This window comes from Numenius arquata, chromosome 2 (genome assembly GCF_964106895.1).
Source record: "Numenius arquata chromosome 2, bNumArq3.hap1.1, whole genome shotgun sequence".
NCBI classification, from domain to species: domain Eukaryota; kingdom Metazoa; phylum Chordata; class Aves; order Charadriiformes; family Scolopacidae; genus Numenius; species Numenius arquata.
In genome coordinates, this window is record NC_133577.1 from 128,482,772 (window position 1) to 128,501,834 (window position 19,063).

Sequence of the window (19,063 nt, forward strand, 5' to 3'; positions counted from 1 at the left end):
CTTTCTTTTCATATTTAGGGAAACATATTTAGCTTTCCTCTGGAAGAGGGCCTATGGCTTCCTTCTTTGGCTCATTTTCACCTAAATTCTCCACTGCTACTGTGGCCCTAGAAATGACCTGAATTTCCTCTTCTTCTGTTTCCTAATTTGCATGGTATTCTTTACTGAAGGTCTGACGTTTGTTCAGAAGGATGTTTGGGAAGCTTCTATAGTTTGCAGAGGTCTGTGTCTCTGGTGAATCCTTCTGAACCAAGCCTGAGGTAATGGTGGTAAGGGGCAACAGGAGGTGGAAGAGGAGAGAAGAGCCCATCACGGTTATTCCCTCAAATTTATCCACTGTAGGTTGTCTTTCCCAATCGTTTTTTCCCCCACCACAGCATGGGACACACAGGGGCGTCATTTGACTCAACGTAATGTAAATTAATGTAATGTAATATAGGGTTCCTTTAAGATCAATGTGGAAAAATGGGCACTCTTAAGTTATGACTCATCTAATCCTCCTGCTGATGTCTCAAACACATCCGAGGAATCTTATGCTGAAGGTGTTTGAAGTTAGGTGAGACAAATCCCATCCAGGGGATCCATCTGCACATGTGTGTGGAGGTGGGAGGAAAAGGAAGTGTTTGGTTAAAGGCTGCAGTTCACCTTTTAATGGCTGGAGGGTGATGTGCTGTAAGAGAGGACACTCACCTGGGGCTCAACCATCCAGATGTTGCCAGGTTTTGTGGTATTTCCAGGCTGGTAGAGGTAAGCGGAGTATACAGGAATACGCAGGTCTCTGTTGTACAGGGTGGCATAGTAATACTGGTTGTTGTAACGCTGGCAGATCCAGGCTGGGTTGTTTGGCTTCAGAACGTCATTTGGGGGCGTTTCCTGGAAGAAAAACTCAGAGCAACTTTGAAAGGATGTCACCACCTCACTGCGTCCCAGCCAGAGGCAACTTGCCAAGACCTGCAGGAGCAGCAGCAACAGCATCGCGGGGAGGATTTCAGGTGCAGGGCTCTTGCTCACCTGGAGGGCAAATACAGAGAGACACTAAGCTTGGAGGAAGCTCATCATGGCCTGGAGTCATTTTTGTGCTTGTGGGACAAAGCTGGCAGAGGAAGGGACAATGAGAGATCAAGGAGGGGACAACTTCAGTCCTCCTGGATGTGGTAAAATCAATAGGGGAATAAAGGTGAAATGTAAAATAGGTCTGAGGTGCCTAGAGGAGGAGAAGCAGTGGGAGAAATCAGCCCTTCCGAGGAGTGATCCAAACTTATCCCTTGTCTAATCAGCTCACACAGCAAAGTTTTCTTGCACCTGAGGCATACTGTTGGGCAAAGGGCCACCTTTTCCAGCTTACCTGTGTTGGCCGAGAGCTCAGTGGGAAGGCAGAGGCTTGAATGCCAGCAGCAACAGCGTTGGTTTTGGTTTGGTTTGGTTTGGTTTTTTTTTGCATTGGCACTGGAGAAACAAGCCTGAAGGCACCCAGGGCCTTGAAGCCCTTATTTCATTATATATACTTGCTCTTTTCTGCTCTGAGAACATTTCCACAGCAGAGATTTGGAAACTCACCTTGCATATTTGCCCTTTTCTTATTCTTTTCCCTGACCCTCATTTATTAATAGGGTTGAGATATAAAAGGGTAAAGATACCCTTGCTCTGACTCAAGACATCTGGTCCTTTATCTCTTTACTAATGCTGGAGCAGGAATATGGAGACCTGTAAGCTGAAACCTGAGAAGAGTGAACCACAAGAAGTGACTTATTCCAGTACTCTCCCGAGCGTGACAGAATCTGCCCCAGCTCAGGCAGAAAAGTTACTGAAAGGTTCATCTATTCATAGAATCATGGAATGGTTAGAGTTGGAAGGGACCTAAAAGGTCATCGAGTTCCAACCCCCCCACCATCAGCAGGGACACCTCCCACTAGACCATGTTGCTCAAAGCCCCATCCAGCCTGGTTTTGAACAATTCCCCGGACGGGGCATCCGCGAGTTCTCTGGGCAACCTGTTCCAGTGTCACACCACCCTCACAGGAAAAAATTTCTTTTGCACTACCCCCTCCACAAGCTTAAAATATACCTGACTAAATATCAGATATATAAAAACCAACCTACCGTGTAAAAGAGCAGCACACAAACAGTATTTCTATGCACAGGTCTCCGCTGGCAGCCCCAAAGTGGTAGAGGAGTTTCAAACGCCTCTGCTACAGCCTGAAAGTGGCTGTGACCTTGGAGGGGTTTATATATGATCTCCAGGAAGGCAGCATTGTGTAATTCCGTTTTGATAGATTTCTCAAATGGGGTTTAGGGGAAGTTTGTGCAGGGGTGCAGCCAGGACCAGTGGTTTTCCAGAGAGGCCTTTTGCAAGGTATCTGCTTGTGCATCTGTTCCCAAGGCTTCCCATACTTATTGTTTCCCCAAAGCATCCTTGGGCAGGTCCAACAGTTGGCCTGGGCAGCAGGTGAGCAGCAGGAATATTGCCACCACTTCAGAGCATCCCACCAGACTTTGGTGACTTCCCCAGGTGTGGGGGGACACATTGCCAGAGCTGCTGAGAGCTCCAGATGTAACAGGATCTCAGAGATCAGCTTGTGAGAGTGCCAGTTCAAAGTGAGGTAGTTTACACCCTTTTGGGAATAGCATTTCTTTTGTGAGGTTTTGATTCGAGCACCACCAAAAGTGATTTTTTTTTTTTCCTTAGAGCACACCTGATGTTATTTTTTCAAAGAGCAGAGATTAGGGCGTGTAGTGACAATTTCCTGGTTTCTTCCATTCTCTTCTGCCTCTAATTGTCTCTCTAATACTCTCCAGGTGTTTAATTGTCATTTCTTTCCCATGTTCTCCCAAGTCATTCCTTCTGTCTTCACCCTCCCTAATATAAAATGTAAAGAGCTGCAAAATACAGTGGATGCATAAACTGTGATTTTCTCCTTGGAGGGGGGATGTTGGAGCTCAGCAAGGGCAGCCGGAGACAGAGACTCCAGCAGCTCTCTGGGCAGTCTGTTCCCGTGCTCTGGCACCCTCACAGTAAAGGAGTTGCTCCTCAGCTTTTCTTGGAACTTTCTATGGTCAAGTTTGTGCCCATTGTGCTCTTGTCCTATAAAGGGCACCACTGAAAAAAGACTGGTCCCATCCTCCTGACAACCAGCCTTTAAGGAAGCAATGATAAGATGACACCTCAGTCTTCTCTTCTCCAGACTTAATAGACCCAAGTCCCTCAGCCTTTCCTCATCAGAGAGATGTCCTCTGCCCCTAATCATCTTTGTAGTCCTTTGCTATACTGTCTCCAGCAGTTGCCTGTCCTTCTTGAAATAGGGAGCCCAGAACTGGACACAAGGCACCTCACCAGGGCAGTGTATGGGTGGAGGATGATGTCCCTCAACCTTTTTGTTGCACTTTTCTTGATGCACTCCAGGATACCATTGGCCTTCTTGTCTACCAGGGCACATTGCTGGCTCATGGTCATCCTGTTGTCCACCAGGTCTCCCAGTTCTTCTTCCACAGATCTGCTCTCCAGCAGGTCAGCCCCCCAACCTGTACTGGTGCATGAGGTTACTCCTCCCAAGGTGCAGCACTCTACACTTGCCCTTCTTGAATTTCATCATGTTCGTCATCACCCAAGTCTCCATCCTGTCCAGGTCTTGTTGAATGGCAGCACAGCCTTCTGGTCTATCAGCCACCCCTCCCAGTTTTGCATCATCAGCAAACTTGCAAAGGATACACTCTGTCTGCTCACCCCGGTCATTGATGAATATATTGAAGAGGACTGAACCCAATATTGACCCCTGGGAGACAGCGCTAGTTACAGGCCTCCAACTGGACTCTGCACTGCGGATCACAACCCTCTGAGCTCTGCCACTCAGCCAGTTCCCAATCCACTTCACTGTTTTCTAATCAAACCCATGCTTCCTGAGATTACCTATGAGGATTTCAGGGAAACAGTGTCAAAAGCATTACTAAAGTCAAGGTAGACAACATTTTTCAGTGTTTTTTTGATTTTTTTTTTAGGATAACTAAAGCTGCTCTGCTCAGTGTCAGACACCCCAATACAGGGAAGTGTTTTATGATAGCATCAAGGTATTGCATGTAAGAAGTGGTGCAAGCCCCAAGACAGGGAGGGGGTTTGAGTGCTCAATAGTGGTCATTATCACATGTAGGAAGTGGTGCAAGGCTTTAACACAGCAGTTATGGAGACCACAACACCTTGGTTTTGGCTGAGGACTGGCATGAGTGCAGCAATCCAGCTGTTTTGGATCCTTACCCCACAGCAGAAAAGTTCTTTATCTTTGAACCCAGCTTACCCAAGTCAGCAAGAGCTGAACTGCAACTGGGATTCACCGGTATCTTCTCACCTTGCTCCAGTCCCCCAAGACAACTTCTGGAGGCCATTTTTGAAGTATGTCAGAAGAGTCTCTGAGAGCCAGGCAAGCTGAAGGTATCTGCTGCTTCTGGGTACTTCCAGCTTTGTAGGTATCACACATCAATAAACTACCCTCTGCACTGAGCAGCAGATCAAAGTATCCTGGTCATATTAAGATGGTCAGAGCACGTAAAAAGGGATTTTTCCATTGCCCCAGATCACTTTTGTGTTATGTTTTGGCCTTTCTGATTTAGTCCCAGAGTGCCCAATACAAAGACGCTCATCTTTTTGAAGCTGACCTAGTTTCTGTTTTCTGTGGGCCACCTCCTAACATTAAGGTCAATGAAGAGCTTGAGGTTTACCATGCCTATAATGATGCTTCTTCCCTTCACTTTAGAGGACCTTGTATTTGAGACCTCAGTATGGTTTCTGTTAACTTGAGAAACAAGTCAAGCACAAAGGCACACTTGTGTTCAGCTACAAGCACGTGCAAATCTGAATTTCCAAACCCTTCCAGAACAGACACTTTTAAAGCACAGACATAATGGTCAGTCATAAAATCATTCACTAAGGGAAAGAGCAGAGTTCGAGACCTAAAGCAAAGAGTGAACTCGTGTTATTTCCCCCTGCTGGGGGGGAAATGTAAAAAACCTTTCCAGTTATGGAACTGTGGAGCTGTCCTGAATCACAGCTTGTACTTCAGGAAGGCTGACCTCCTTCTCCTTAACGTGCTGAGCCACTGAAGGTCAAATCAACCTTTCAGCAACTTCAGTAACCAATGCATTTAGGATTTACAATATAGAAAAAAAACCTTAAAAATCCATCAGGAAGGGCAGCCAATGCAGTTAGACAATGCAGTAGACAATGCATTGCCCAGGCATGTGGCAGAGTCTACAATAAGTAAGTTTTTTGTGCGTAGATGGGACAGGCAGGTGCCAGGAATGGTGTACTATGGATCAAACCTTTCTGGAGGCAGGTGATGAACTGAATGTCCTTTCCGTGTCCATCTGCTGTCCTGTTTGGGACACTCAGAAGCTCCCAAGTGCCTTATGTCGGTCCTGCCGAGATAGGGAGGCTGTGGCAGGGGATTTAGGAGTTTGCCAGAGTGCTTTGGGTAGTCCCTCTCAAAGCTGAGATTGGAGCTCAGGAAATCCTGGCTCCTGTTCCTGCAGCCCGTGAGGTGTTGTTCATAACAGCAGAGACACGTCAAAGGAGGATCAGACGTGATATTTGTCAGAGAGTATTACCCCTGTATTTGCAAGGTAAGCAAACACCATCCTGTTTTGCCAGTGAAACCCAGTTGCAACTCAACTCTTGCTGACTTGGGTAAGCTGGGTTCAAAGATAAAGAGCTTTTCTGCTGTGGGGTAAGGATCCAAAACGGCCGGCTTGCTGTACTCATGCCGTTTCCCAGTCACAACCCGGGTGCTGTGGTCTCCATAACTGCTGTGTTAAAGCCTTGCACCACTTCCCACATGAGATAAATGACCACTATTGAGCACAGAAACCCCTTCCCTGTGTTGAGGCTTGCACCACTTCTTACATGTGATAGCTGAACGTTACTGAGCACACAAACCCCTTCCCTCTATCAAGGTTTCTGACACTGAGCAGGGCAGCTTTGCTTCTCCAAGAAAACCCAAAACAATGAAAATGTTCTGGCTCTGGTTTCCGATTGCAAAGCAGGGCAGAGACATGGTGGCTCCTGGGGAAAGCCCCTTCCCCAAGTGAGATGGCTCGGCTTCAGGAGAGCTGGCTTTGGCCTCATCAAAAGTTGCCTACTACAATTAATCCCATGGGCTAAAGCTCTAGATGGAAGAGGGGGTGCTAGATAGGTGGCTAATGTTTAAGCACCACTTCCTCCAAGCTCAAGATCAGTGCATCCCATGGAGCAAGAAAGCAGGCAAAGGAGGCAGGAAACCTACATGGATGAGCAGGGAGCTTCTGGAAAGACTCAGGTGGGAGAAGGAAGTTTATCAAATGGGGAAAAGAGGACTGCATACTTGGGAGAAGTACAAGAGCGCTGTCTGTGTATGCAGGGATGCAATGTGGAAGGTTAAGGCCCACTTGGAATTAAACCTGGCAAGGGATGTCAAGGACAAGAAGAAGGGCTTCTTCAAGTACATCAGCAGTAAAAAGGGAGACTAGGGAAAATGTGGGCCTGCTGCTGAATGAGGTGGGTGCCCTGGTGACAGAGGAGGCAGAGAAGGTGGAGATACTGAATGAGTTCTTTGGTTCAGTCTTCTCTGCTAAAGCTGTCCCTCAGGAACCCCAGACCCTGGAGGTAGGGGAGAGAGCCTGAAGTAAGGAAGACTCTTCCTCAATAGCAGAAGATCAGGTTAGAGATCATTTAAGAAAACTTGGCACCCACAAATCCATGGCCCCTGATGGGATGCACCCGTGAGTGCTGAGGGAACTGACAGATATTATTGTGAAGCTGCCCTCCATCTTCTTGTAAAGTCATGGAGAACAGGGGAGATGCCTGAGGACTAGAGGAAAGCTAATATCAATCCAGTCTTCAAAAAGGGGTAGAAGGAGGATCCAGGAAACTACAGGCCAGTCAGCCTCACCTCCATCCCTGGAAAGGTGGTGGAACAGCTCACCCTGGATGTCACCTCTAAACATGTAGAAGAAAAAAAGGTCATCAGGAGTGGTCAGCATGGATTCACGGACTCACAGAATCACGGAAATGTCAGAGTTGGAAGGGACCTCTAGAGATCATCTAGTCCAACTCCCCTGCTGAAGCAGAATTGCCTGGAGCACATCACTCAGGACTGCATCCAGGTGGGTCTTGAAAATCTCCAGAGAAGGGGACTCCACACCATCCCTGGGCAGCCTGTTTCAGGGCTCTGGCACCCTCACCGGAAAGAAGTTTCTCCTCATATTTAAATGGAACTTCCTGTGTTCCAGCTTGTGCCTGTTGCCCCTCGTCCTATTGCCGGAAACCACTGAAAAGAGTCCAGCTCCAGCATCCTTCAACCCACCCTTTAGGTACTTGTAAACCCAGATAAGGTCTCCCCTCAGCCTTCTCTTCTCCAGGCTAAAGAGCCCCAGCTCTTTGAGCCTTTTCTCGTAAGGGAGATGCTTCAATCCCTTAATCATCTTAGTTGCCCTACGTGGGACTCTCTCCAGTAGTTCCCTCTCTTGAACTGGGGAGCCCAGAACTGGATGCAGTATTCCAGTTGTGGCCTCACCAGTGCAGAGTAGAGGGGGAGAATGACCTCCCTCGACCTACTGGCCGCACTCTTCCCTATGCAGCCCAGGATCCCATTGGCCCTCTTGGCCACAAGGGCACATTGCTGGCTTATGGAAGGTTTGCTATCCACCAGGACTCCCAGATCCTTCTCCTCAGTAGCACTTTCCAGAAGATCCATCCCTGACCTATGTTGGTGCCTGGGCTTTTTCGCCCCCAGGTGCAGGACCCTACATTTGCCCTTGTTGAACCTCATTAGGTTCTTCTCTGCCCAGCTCTCCAGCCTGTCCAGGTCGCGCTGGATGGCGGCACAACCCTCTGGACTGTCAGCCAGCCCTCTCAGTTTGGTATCATCAGCGAACTTGCTGAGGATACACTCTGTCCCCTCATCCAGATCATTGATGAATACGTTGAACAGGACTGGGCTGAGTATTGACCCCTGGCAGACACCGCTGGTTACAGGCCTCCAACTTGACCCTGCTCCATTAATTACAAACCTCTGAGTTCTGTCACACAGCCAGCTCTCAATCCACCTCACTTCCCCCTCATCTAGCCCACACTTCCTTAATTTTCTAATGAGGATATTATGGGAGACAATGTCAAAAGCCTTGCTGAAGTCATCAGGAGTGGTCAGCACGGATTCATCAAGGGGAAATCACACTTGAACAATCTGATATGATAGCCTTCTACCATAGGCTGACTGGCTGGGTGGATGAGGGAAGAGCAGTGGATGTTGTCTACCTTGACTTTAGCAATGCTTTTGACAGTTTCCCATGACATCCTCATAGGTAATCTCAGGAAGCATGGGTTACATTAGAGGACAGTGAAGTGGACTGAGAACTGGCTGAGTGGCAGAGCTGAGTGCAGAGTCCAGTTGGAGGCCTGTAACAAGCAGGTCCTCCTAGAAGGTTACAAAAACTCCCCTGCAACTCCTGCTGGATTGACAAGCCAAGCCCATGAGCATGAATGAGGAGGGACTGTTTGCATCAGAGCTCTGTCCATAAGGAAAGGGCTTTGAAAAGGATAGCTTTTGTATTTTTATGTTATCCTTTGGCTAAGTAAATATTAGAAAATAGGCATCATGTATATAGAGATGGGATCATAAAGTGGGACTCATCTCATGCAATTTTAGTGGTGTAAATCACCCTGGGAACCGTTGCAGTCATCAGAGAGGAGTAAGCCCTTTTCTAGTCTAATTCACTTCATCTGCCTGGTGTGACCTGTGCCCTGGAAATGCATATTCCTCTTATTGATGCATATTCCTCATATTGATGCTAAAGGGAATGCTGAGGACTAGCTCTTCAACAGGGCCAACCCTGCTTAGCCATCAACAGAGCTCCAGGAGCAAATCTGGCAGCCTGAGTCATTTTGATGGGGTTATTGCAATTGTTTGCCTGTGTTGGTCTGGCCTCAAGGGCCAGTTTCTTGTGAATAGAGCTTAATTAGGAAATGATCCTGGCCAGGATTTGAGTCCTGGCTACTTTCTTCACCCACACATCGTGAGGCAGCACTGGGCTTCTGTATCTGAGCGCTGTCTCTCTATTCCCATTAGTCCTCAACTATTCCAGGGTTTTCAGATTTTGGATTTAGTCAGAGTCTTTAACGTATACATCCCTGAAAGGCACTTGCAAAACATTAATTCCTGATGTCTTAGGCAATCAATACAGGGTCTCACACTGACCTCCCACCATATGCACTCAACTGAAGTGGTTGCCTCATGCTCCTTGCCCACCGTAAGAAAATCCATCATCCTGCAGCTGGGAACAGCAGGCTGTTTGCTTATGCTCCCTGAAACACAAATCCTAACCTAAACTACAGATTGTTGAATGAACTTCTAAGATCAACCTCCCAAAGGCGTTTTAGCGCTTCATAAGCAGTGGGTTTATCACCTTCCCAAAAGGTAAGTGTTACATCTGGATCCTTTTATCACAAATATGTTCAGGAATCAAAGAGCGTGAGCACTGAGCAGGATTTATGGAGGCAGGATGTGTTCATTTAGAATTCTGGATTTTTCAGGAATGGGAAGAAAGTCACAAATAGATAAAATGACAAAACACAAAGTTAAAATTATACTTCAGAGGAATGAGGTCTCTCCTGGCAGCTTCAGCATCTCCAAGGGCTTCCCCTTAAAGCACGTCTTCTGTCTCTTAACAGAAGATGATGCTTGTATTTCGGCAGGAGTTGCCACCTTCCTGCGATGCAGCATTATTACATCTCTTCTGGCCAGAGGCAGAGAGCACTGACCTTGCAAATATCCTTCTTTTTCCTTGCCGCCATCTTTTCATCCACCAACACCCATCCCGCAGAAGTACCGGCATTCACCTGGGCCAAAGGGTTTTGGTTATCACCTAACACTCCCCATTGGACCCTGTGCTGCCACATGAGAATCAGAAAGTGAAAATAACGGGCTGATTTTTGGTCTGCAAAGCTGAAGGAGACTGAAAGAGTGAAAGAAACCACAGGCAACCCGACAGCTCTCAGCTGGTGAGTGTTTGTAGCAGGGTGATGCTTCACCAGTGACAAGAAGGAGACCTCACTGTCCCCAAGTGTTACCCGCTCTACACACACAGGGACAGTCTGGTGGAGTTAATAGAACTCAAGTTACCCAAATCACGTGCCAGCTTTCCCAGCTGAGCCGTAATATGTCAAAGCCACTGCTTGATCCTTATGGGGAAAGGATGGGTTGAATACGTTTGTCTCCGCAAGGCAAGGATTGGCCTAAGTCAGCATTGAGAAGAATAGCCCATCGTAAATTGGTTAAAACTAATAATATCCACCTGTTCTCCTTGGAGGGATTAGGCAACCTAGTCAATCTTTTGCATCGTTAGCTATTTTCCTGAATTTTTTCCCATGACTGTGATCCTTTTTCCATGGCCGTGGACAAGGGTTGTGTTGTTTGCAGGGGTGGTGGGCCATTTTCCTTAACAGAGAGCTGCTTTGAGACCCCTTCTGGGACACTGAGGAGGGGCAGAAGAAGCAGCTGCTGCCTCTGCTGTGCACCTCCAATCTTTGGTCTGGTCTGGGTCAGCTTTTCAACCTGCATTTGAAGCTCATGCTCCTTCAAACACCTGGCAAGGGGGAACATACTTGGCATAACGGTAGGGTGAGACATTTGTGTCTCAGCATCCTGCTTGGTGCAAAAGAGTGCGCTGGCCTTGAGGCTTCAACACTCCTCCTCTGCCCTCTCTCCTATCAGCAGCGTACATCCCAAAAGCAGAGGTGACACAGGGGTCAATGAAGGTGGCCTGTCCAGCATGTGGACTTCCTCATGTCCTGCCTGTGGCCCTGGCATACCAAGATCTTTGCTGCCTTCTAAGGAGGGACAGGGTGCTAGTAAGGGCCTTCCGCCTGGCTCCCTGAGCCATGCTGGTGACATTGCACTGCGGTAGAAGTCTTAGGGAGAAGAACCAGCAGCTCCTGAGGTAGCTGATGTAAACAGAGAAACACCTGATAGCTTTCTGCGATTGCATGACTGGACGGACAGAGGAGGGAAGGGCAGTGGATGTTGTCTACCCTGACTTCAGCAAGGCTTTTGAGACCATCTACCACAGAATTCTCATAGTGGGATGGATTGAAGACTGGCTGAAAGAGAGAGCTCAGAGAGCCTTGATTACTGGCATAGAGTCTAGTTGGAGGTCGGTAACAAATGGTGTTCCCCTGGGGTCAGTACTGGGTGCAGTCCTCTTCAATCTATTCATCAATGACCTGGGTGAGGGGACAGAGAGTATGCTCAGCAAGTTTGCTGATGACACAAAACTGGGAGGGGTGGCTGACACACCAGAAGGATATGCCGCTGTATAGTGAGAACTGGAGAGGCTGGAGAGTTGGGCAGAGAGGACCCTAATGAAGTTCAACAAGGGCAAGTGGGGAGTCCTGGAGGACAACAGGATGACCATGAGCCAGCAATGTGGCCTTGTGGCCTAGAAGGCCAATGGCATCCTGGGGTGCATCAAGAAGAGTGTGGCCAGCAGGTCGAGGGAGGTCATCCTTCCCCTCTACTCTGCCCTGCTAAGGTCACATCTGGAGCACTTTGTCCAGTTCTAAGCTCCCTTGTCCAGGACAGGGAACTACTGGAGAGGCCATAATTCTGGGTTATGAAGATGATTAGGGGACTAGAAAATCTTTCTGATGAGGAAAAGCTGAGAGACTTGGATCTTTTCAGTTTGGAGAAGAGAGGACTGAGGGAGGATCTGATCAATGCTTATAAAAACTTCTAGGGTGGGTGTCATGAGGATGGGGCCAGTCTTTTTCCAGAGGAGCCCAATGACAGGACAAGAGGTAACGGGCACAAACGTGACCATAGGAAAAGCAGAGGAGGCCCTTCTTTCCTGTGAGGGTGGCAGAGCCCTGGAACAGGTTGCCCAGAGATGTGCTGGATTCTCTCTCGCTAGCTGATCTGCTGCAGGATCCTTGGGGACATCTGTACCTATATGGGTCAGCAAACAGAGGCCAGGCAAGTTCCCCAAGGACATCTCCAGTGGCTCTGGACTCTTGAGCATTGGCAACCAGATCCCACTGCCAACCACTGGGCAGTAACATCGTGGACTTCTGCTCCTGTTGTCTACAGCTGCAATAACCCTTGCTTGTTCCAACTCTCCAGAGAACCCAAAATAACAGTGATGGTTCCTACCTTGTCCTCCTAAAAAGAAAATATTTCTCCTACATCAATGAGCAGCACCATCAATGCTATTTGAGTGCCTCTGGCTACTGGCCTATATGGGTGCGCGGGTGTCCATGAGGATCCTGCAGCAGATCAGCCAGCCCCACTGGGTGTCTTGCAAACATCAGGGCACCTCAAGAGGCCAAGGACACCACTGCTTATGAAGTTGAGTGGTGCCTGGATCTCTGCTGTCTGCAATCAGAGCTCAGACACCCAGCACACATGGAGACACCTGCACGTAGGTGCCTGATTCTGCACTTGAACCCCATCCCACGTTTCTGTGCAGCCTCCAAAGAGGTTTGCCTGGGGTGAGCAATGAGACCCCATGGGCTGATGAAGAGCTCCTGTGCCTTGTTCAGGTTCAAGCTGGTATCTCTGTGAGAGAGTTTCTATGAGCTCTTTGCACCATGGTCCACTTTATTCATGCACATCCATAGGAAAAGTCACTGGAGTCTGATGGTGACACTTTTGTCGGTGCTATGGCACCTGCAGATTGGCTGTGGACAGCCTGCCTCCTGCAAGGGTGGGTGCTGTAGGTGCTGGGGCATTACTGGTAGTGGAACTTTCAGTGGGAAGCAAATTATGGTTTACACGTAAGGTGACCCCACAAGCCAGCACTGCAGCAAATATAATTTTTATTTTCTGCTACTCAGGAAGTAAATTCTATGGCATACATTGACCTTTCACACCCATGGAATAGCTTTCACAAAATCAGTTATACATAAATCTGCAGAACAGGTTCAGAAGTAGAGCAGAGAATGAAACCCAACCAGTGTATCACAGCAATTTACCTTTGACTGCTCAAAGCTTGCTGTATATCTGATCCCTGAGCCCGGTTGTCTGATACCTCAGCTCCTGCTCTCATGGTGCATGGTCCAAAAGCAAGCAAACCAAAACAAGCTAATAAATTGATATAAGCACGGCTGTCATATAAGTTCAGGGACAGGGAGCCTAGTGATTCATCTATGTTATTTCCTTCCTTCTCCTTGCTTTGCATATCTACAGAATTCAGGAGAGATGGGATGTTCCTCCTGTGCATAGTTGTCTTCCGCCTTCCTACCTTCCTCTCTCCCTTTATCCTTTGCTGTGGTCACTGGGTGTGTTGGTCAGAAAGCATTTGTAGGATATTCCTACCAGGCTCTCAACAATCCTTGGGCTCTTTGCTTTCATGGTCCCCAGATAAATCACAGACACAAATTGCTGAGGTTGGGAGGGACCTTTTGAGGTCCTCTAGAGCAGACCCCTGCTGAAAGAGGGTCAGCTAGGGCAGGTTGTCCAGGACTGTGTCCAGTCAGGTATTGACTGTCTCTGGAGATGGAGACTCCACAACATCTCTGAGCAACTTGAGCTACCCTAGAACAACCCCCTTCCTGAGGAGGTGAGGGATAAGTCACCAGCACAATATCACGGATAGCACGTTATCAGGGAGGAGATATCATAATCTTTTATATATGTTTATTATATATATATTATATATATTCCTATATATATTCTTTTTTATATATATTTATATTTATAATCTATAATAATTATCATAAGGAGGAGAGGAAGGAACTACAGTCTATATATGGGCATGCAGAAAAGGAAAAAAAAGGAAAGCTCCTCTAGTCTCAGTGACAAGCTCTGATTTCCTTGCCCATGGGCTATTTTCCAACCTGCCCCTCAGAGGGGCCAGGCCAAGGACTCCTGCCAAGGGTGGGCAGCAAAGCAAACCAGCAGGAGTCTATGCTGACCTCTTTCTCCCTTTAATCAGTGATGGTCTTCTGAGGGACAGAGCTGGAAAACAACTAGAGGAGGAAGCCGCTGCACGGGACATGTGGTGATGCTGCTAGTGGTGAAGGGTGACGAGCCTTTTACAGCCGGCATGTGAAATGGGGCTTAATCCCGGGGACAGTCGCTGTGAAACAGATAAACCTGGCCCTTCCCATAGAGATGGGTCAACATGTCTTCCAGTTTCCCCAGCGTGAGGTACTGGACTGCATTCTTGGTGTTCTCGGCAAAGACTGCCCAAGTCTTCCTCTGGTTGTTACCCAGGTCGCAGCAGGCACTGGACCAGATGTAGCCAGGTATATTAACCCTCCCATTAGCAATATAGTTGTTCCCAGGTACAGCACCCATGACAACGTAGGTGGTCTTACAGCCCTGGGTCATCATACTCATCATTTTTTCCTTGTAGGTCTTCCAGGCACCAGTGTTGAGTTTCTCGTCCTGGGGTACTATGTTGGTGAGGGTGAAGGTAGCCGTCCTGCTGGTGGAGTCAGAGTGATGGTCACTGGGGTTCAAATGGCCACGGCACAAAGAGATCAGGTTCCTGTAGTCTTTGAGGATCGCCTGGCTCTTGCTGATATCCTCTAAGCTGACGTTGCGAAATTTTACAAGGTAAGTCTCTGTTTCCATACTTTTGTCGGAATTTGAACCCATCAGCTTGAGAGGTAAAGAAGAGGAAAAGGTGTTAGTATTGGAGATGGGAGTAAGGGAGCAGGTTCCCAGCAGCAGAAGTCTCTGAGTGCCAAGAACCCACTTTTTGTCATCTCAGTGTACAAAAATGCATGAAGCAGAGAGAAATCATAAAGCTGCTCCTCTCCAATGAACACAAGAGATTAAAAAAACAAACAGACAAGCTCAGAATTTGACTGCTCTCAGTTTGACTTGTGACGTTTGAAACCCAGCCTGCAGCCTCTGGTGGGAGTGTGGAGACAAGGAGCATTTTCCATGCTCAGGTTTGAAAGGTGACTTTGGTGAGACACCTCTCCTGCTACATCTCGTTCCCTTTCCTCCCTTCTCCACATCCCACAACTGCCCAGGCCTCTCCCCACCCCCACTGAGAACATCCAACCTCCATCACCTGCATCGAATCACGCTCTCATCAGCCCTGGCCTTTGCTCTTTTCAGCCCCATTTCCACAAGAGCTCTCTCAGTCTCCGTGACAGGTTTTCATTCCTTTTTTTTATCCAATCTGTCAACACCCTAGTGTTTTACAACTTTAAGGGAAAACAAGCACACAGATATTCTCTTTGAAGTTTGGGTGTCTTAGGGCATCCTTGAAGGTGGACGGGATGCGATGAGGATGAGCAAAAGAGCCATGGAGCCCTACCAGGAGGAGATGAGGAGGACTTGGAACCTTCTGCTCTTCTTCTTCACCCCTCATAGAATCATAGAATCATAGAATCATAGAATCGTCCAGTTGGAAGAGACCCTTGGGATTATCGAGTCCAACCATCTACCCTACACTACAAAGTTCTTCCCTATATCCCCCAACACCACATCTAAACGTCTCTTAAACACATCCAGGGATGGTGACTCAACCACCTCCCTGGGCAGCCTATTCCAATGCCTGACCACTCTTTCTGTGAAAAATTCTTTCCTAATGTTCAGTCTAAACCTACCCTGTTGGAGCTTGAAGCCATTCCCTCTTGTTCGGTCATTAGTTACCTGTGCGAAGAGACCAGCACCAACCTCTCTACAGTGTCCTTTCAAGTAGTTGTAGAGAGTGACGAGGTCTCCCTTCAGCCTCCTCTTCCTCATACTAAACAGTCCCAGCTCCTTCAACCTCTCTTCATATGATTTGTTTTCCAGTGTTTCCAAGTGTTTCTCACTTGGGAAGAAGTATATGTGGTTGCTGCAGGTGTATCACACTCCTGAAACACCAGGGTTTGCCTTCCTCTGATCTCATGGGATATGTGTTGGGAAACCAATGCTCGAGGTGAGGTTTCCCTGGGAGGGCTATAGTTCATTGTGAGGGTGAAGCTTCTTGCTCCGTGAGTAAAAATGGCTCAATGTAAGCGGAATCTGCTTCTGCAGTGCTATTAATGAGTCTCAGAGCTGATCTGTGCCAGGGAGCACAGCTGTGTTCCTTCTGCAGCATCACTGAAAAGAAGTTAAAATTACCAGCCTCTTAATGGAGCTCATAATGCCCCAAGGGACCTGGGAAACCTAAATACTGCACAAAGACCTCTGAAGGAAGTTAACAAAACCACAGTTTTCTCAGATGGCCTGGCTCCATGGTCCAGGAGGAAAAGAAAGAAGTTTCTGTCCCCTCTAAACGTGGAGGCTGCAGTGGTGCAACACCAAATGTGTTGCTTGTGTTCTTATGAGTTGCAAGTGCAAATGCCTTCATTTTTTCATAATTATAACACCTTTCTTTTCATATTTAGGGAAACATATTTAGCTTTCCTCTGGAAGAGGGCCTATGGCCTTCTTCCATGGCTCATTTTCACCTAAATTCCCCACTACTACTGTGGCCCTAGCAGTGACCTGAATTTCCTCTTCTTCTGTTTCATAATTTCCTTGGTATTTTTTACTGAAGGTCTGAAGTTTGTCAGAAGGATGTTTAGTAGGGTCTGGTGGATCCTTCTGAACTGAGCCTGAAGCAGTAGTGGTAAGGGGTAACTGCAGGTGGATGGAGATCATGCACTTCTGACTTGACTCATACTGATCACTCACTTCTCACTGCCTGAAATATCACTCAATAAATTTAGTGTGTTCATCCAACCATCTCATCACTGAGTGCCTGCACCTGGACTTCTTCATTCTGTTGCCTCACCCAATGCTGAGTTTCTCTGCACTTCTCTCAGGCCACATACAGAGCCAAATTGACTCTTAACTGAGAGCAAAAAAGGTTTATCAATAATGTAAAACATCTCACGCCAAAGAGAAGATCAGAGCCTAGTACAGTTGGTCCCTAAAATTTATCTACTCTTGGATGCCTTTTCCTGATCGTTTGTTCCCCCACCACAGTATGGGACAGGGAGAGGGGTCATTTGACTTAATGTAATGTAAACTAATGTAATGCAATATAAGGTTCCTTTAAGGTCAATGCAGAAAAATGGGCGCTTTTAGGATATGATTCATTCCATGCTCCTGCTGATGTCTCAAACACATCCGAGGAATCCTATGCTGAAGGTGTTTGAAGTTAGATGAGACAAATCTCATCCAGTGGGTCCATTTGCCCATGTGTGGGGGTGGGAGGAAAAGGAAGTGTTTGATTAAAGGCTGCAGTTCACCTTTTAATGGCTGGAGGGTGATGTGCTGTAAGAGAGGACACTCACCTGGGGCTCAACCATCCAGTCGCCAGTACTCCTGCCAGGTCCAGGCTGGTAGAGGTAGGCGGAGTATACAGGAATACGCAGGTCTCTGTTGTACAGGGTGGCATAGTAATACTGGTTGTTGTAATGCTGGCAGATCCAGGCTGGGTTTTCCGGTACCAGAGCTTCATTTGGGGTTGTTTCCCGGAAGAAAAACTGAGGGCATGAACTTTGAAAGGATGTCACCACCTCGCTGTGTCCCAGCCAGAGGCAGCTGGCCCAGACCTGCAGGAGCAGCAGCAACAGCATCACGGGGAGGATTTCAAGTGAAGGGCTCTTGCTCACCTGGAGGGCAAATGCAGAGAGACACTAAGCTTGGAGGAAGCTCATCATGGCCTGGAGTCATTTTTGTGCTTGTGGGACAAAGCTGGCAGAGGAAGGGACAATGAGAGATCAAGGAGGGGACAACTTCAGTCCTCCTGGATGTGGTAAAATCAATAGGGGAATAAAGGTGAAATGTAAAATAGGTCTGAGGTGCCTAGAGGAGGAGAAGCAGTGGGAGAAATCAGCCCTTCCGAGGAGTGATCCAAACTTATCCCTTGTCTAATCAGCTCACACAGCAAAGTTTTCTTGCACCTGAGGCATGCTGTTGGGCAAAGGGCCACCTTTTCAGCTTACTTGTGTTGGCCGAGAGCTCAGTGGGAAGGCAGAGGCTTGAATGCCAGCAGCAACAGCGTTGGTTTTGGTTTGGTTTGGTTTCGTTTTCTTTTGCATTGGCACTGGAGAAACAAGCCTGAAGGCACCCAGGGCCTTGAAGCCCTTATTTCATTATATATACTTGCTCTTTTCTGCTCTGAAGACCTTTCCACAGCAGAGATTTGGAAACTCACCTTGCATATTTGCCCTTTTCTTATTCTTTTCCCTGACCCTCACTTATTAATTTCCATCAGATTCAGGATATTGAGCTAGAGATACCCTTGCTCTGACCCAAGACATCTGGTCCCTTATCTCTTTACTAATGCTGGAGCAGGAATATGGAGACCTGTAAGCTGAAACCTGAGAAGAGTGAACCACAAGAAGTGACTTATTCCAGTACTCTCCCGAGCGTGACAGAATCTGCCCCAGCTCAGGCAGAAAAGTTACTGAAAGGTTCATCTATTCATAGAATCATGGAATGGTTAGAGTTGGAAGGGACCTAAAAGGTCATCGAGTTCCAACCCCCCCACCATCAGCAGGGACACCTCCCACTAGACCATGTTGCTCAAAGCCCCATCCAGCCTGGTTTTGAACAATTCCCCGGATGGGGCATCCGCGAGTTCTCTGGGCAACCTGTTCCAGTGTCACACCACCCTCACAGGAAAAAATTTCTTTTGCACTACCCCCTCCACAAGCTGAAAATATACCTGACTAAATATCAGATATATAGAAACCAACCTACCGTGTAAAAGAGCAGCACACAAACAGTATTTCTATGCACAGGTCTCCGCTGGCAGCCCCAAAGTGGTAGAGGAGTTTCAAACGCCTCTGCTACAGCCTGAAAGTGGCTGTGACCTTGGAGGGTTTATATATGATCTCCAGGAAGGCAGCATTGTGTAATTCCGTTTTGATAGATTTCTCAAATGGGGTTTAGGGGAAGTTTGTGCAGGGGTGCAGCCAGGACCAGTGGTTTTCCAGAGAGGCCTTTTGCAAGGTATCTGCTTGTGCATCTGTTCCCAAGGCTTCCCATACTTATTGTTTCCCCAAAGCATCCTTGGGCAGGTCCAACAGTTGGCCTGGGCAGCAGGTGAGCAGCAGGAATATTGCCACCACTTCAGAGCATCCCACCAGGCTTTGGTGACTTCCCCA

General features: G+C 47.7%; 2 protein-coding genes across 2 annotated transcripts in view; both read right to left on the reverse strand.

Moving 5' to 3' along the window:
* LOC141478764 (endonuclease domain-containing 1 protein-like) overlaps nt 1-975 on the reverse strand; it is a 3,004-nt gene extending 2,029 nt beyond the window's left edge. Inside the window, 1 exon segment of the mRNA XM_074167750.1 lies at nt 691-975. Coding sequence (XP_074023851.1) covers nt 691-975 — 285 coding nt within the window.
* A 13,097-nt stretch (nt 976-14,072) lies between these two features.
* LOC141462563 (endonuclease domain-containing 1 protein-like) lies at nt 14,073-17,527 on the reverse strand. Its single transcript, XM_074144505.1, has 2 exons — nt 17,243-17,527; nt 14,073-14,618 (listed from the first exon to the last, which is right to left on the reverse strand). Exons 1-2 carry the CDS (start codon nt 17,525-17,527, stop codon nt 14,073-14,075), a joined length of 831 nt encoding a protein of 276 aa, XP_074000606.1.
* Between the last annotated feature and the right edge of the window lie 1,536 nt (nt 17,528-19,063).

What these genes read in the sequence shown, in the direction of transcription:
- LOC141462563 (XM_074144505.1), bottom strand. Translation starts at nt 17,527, where the DNA reads ATGCTGTTGCTGCTGCTCCTGCAGGTCTGGGCCAGCTGCCTCTGGCTG. An exon ending in ACTGGATGGTTGAGCCCCAG is followed by an intron (nt 14,619 to 17,242) that starts GTGAGTGTCCTC and finishes TTACCTCTCAAG; the next exon opens with CTGATGGGTTCAAATTCCGA.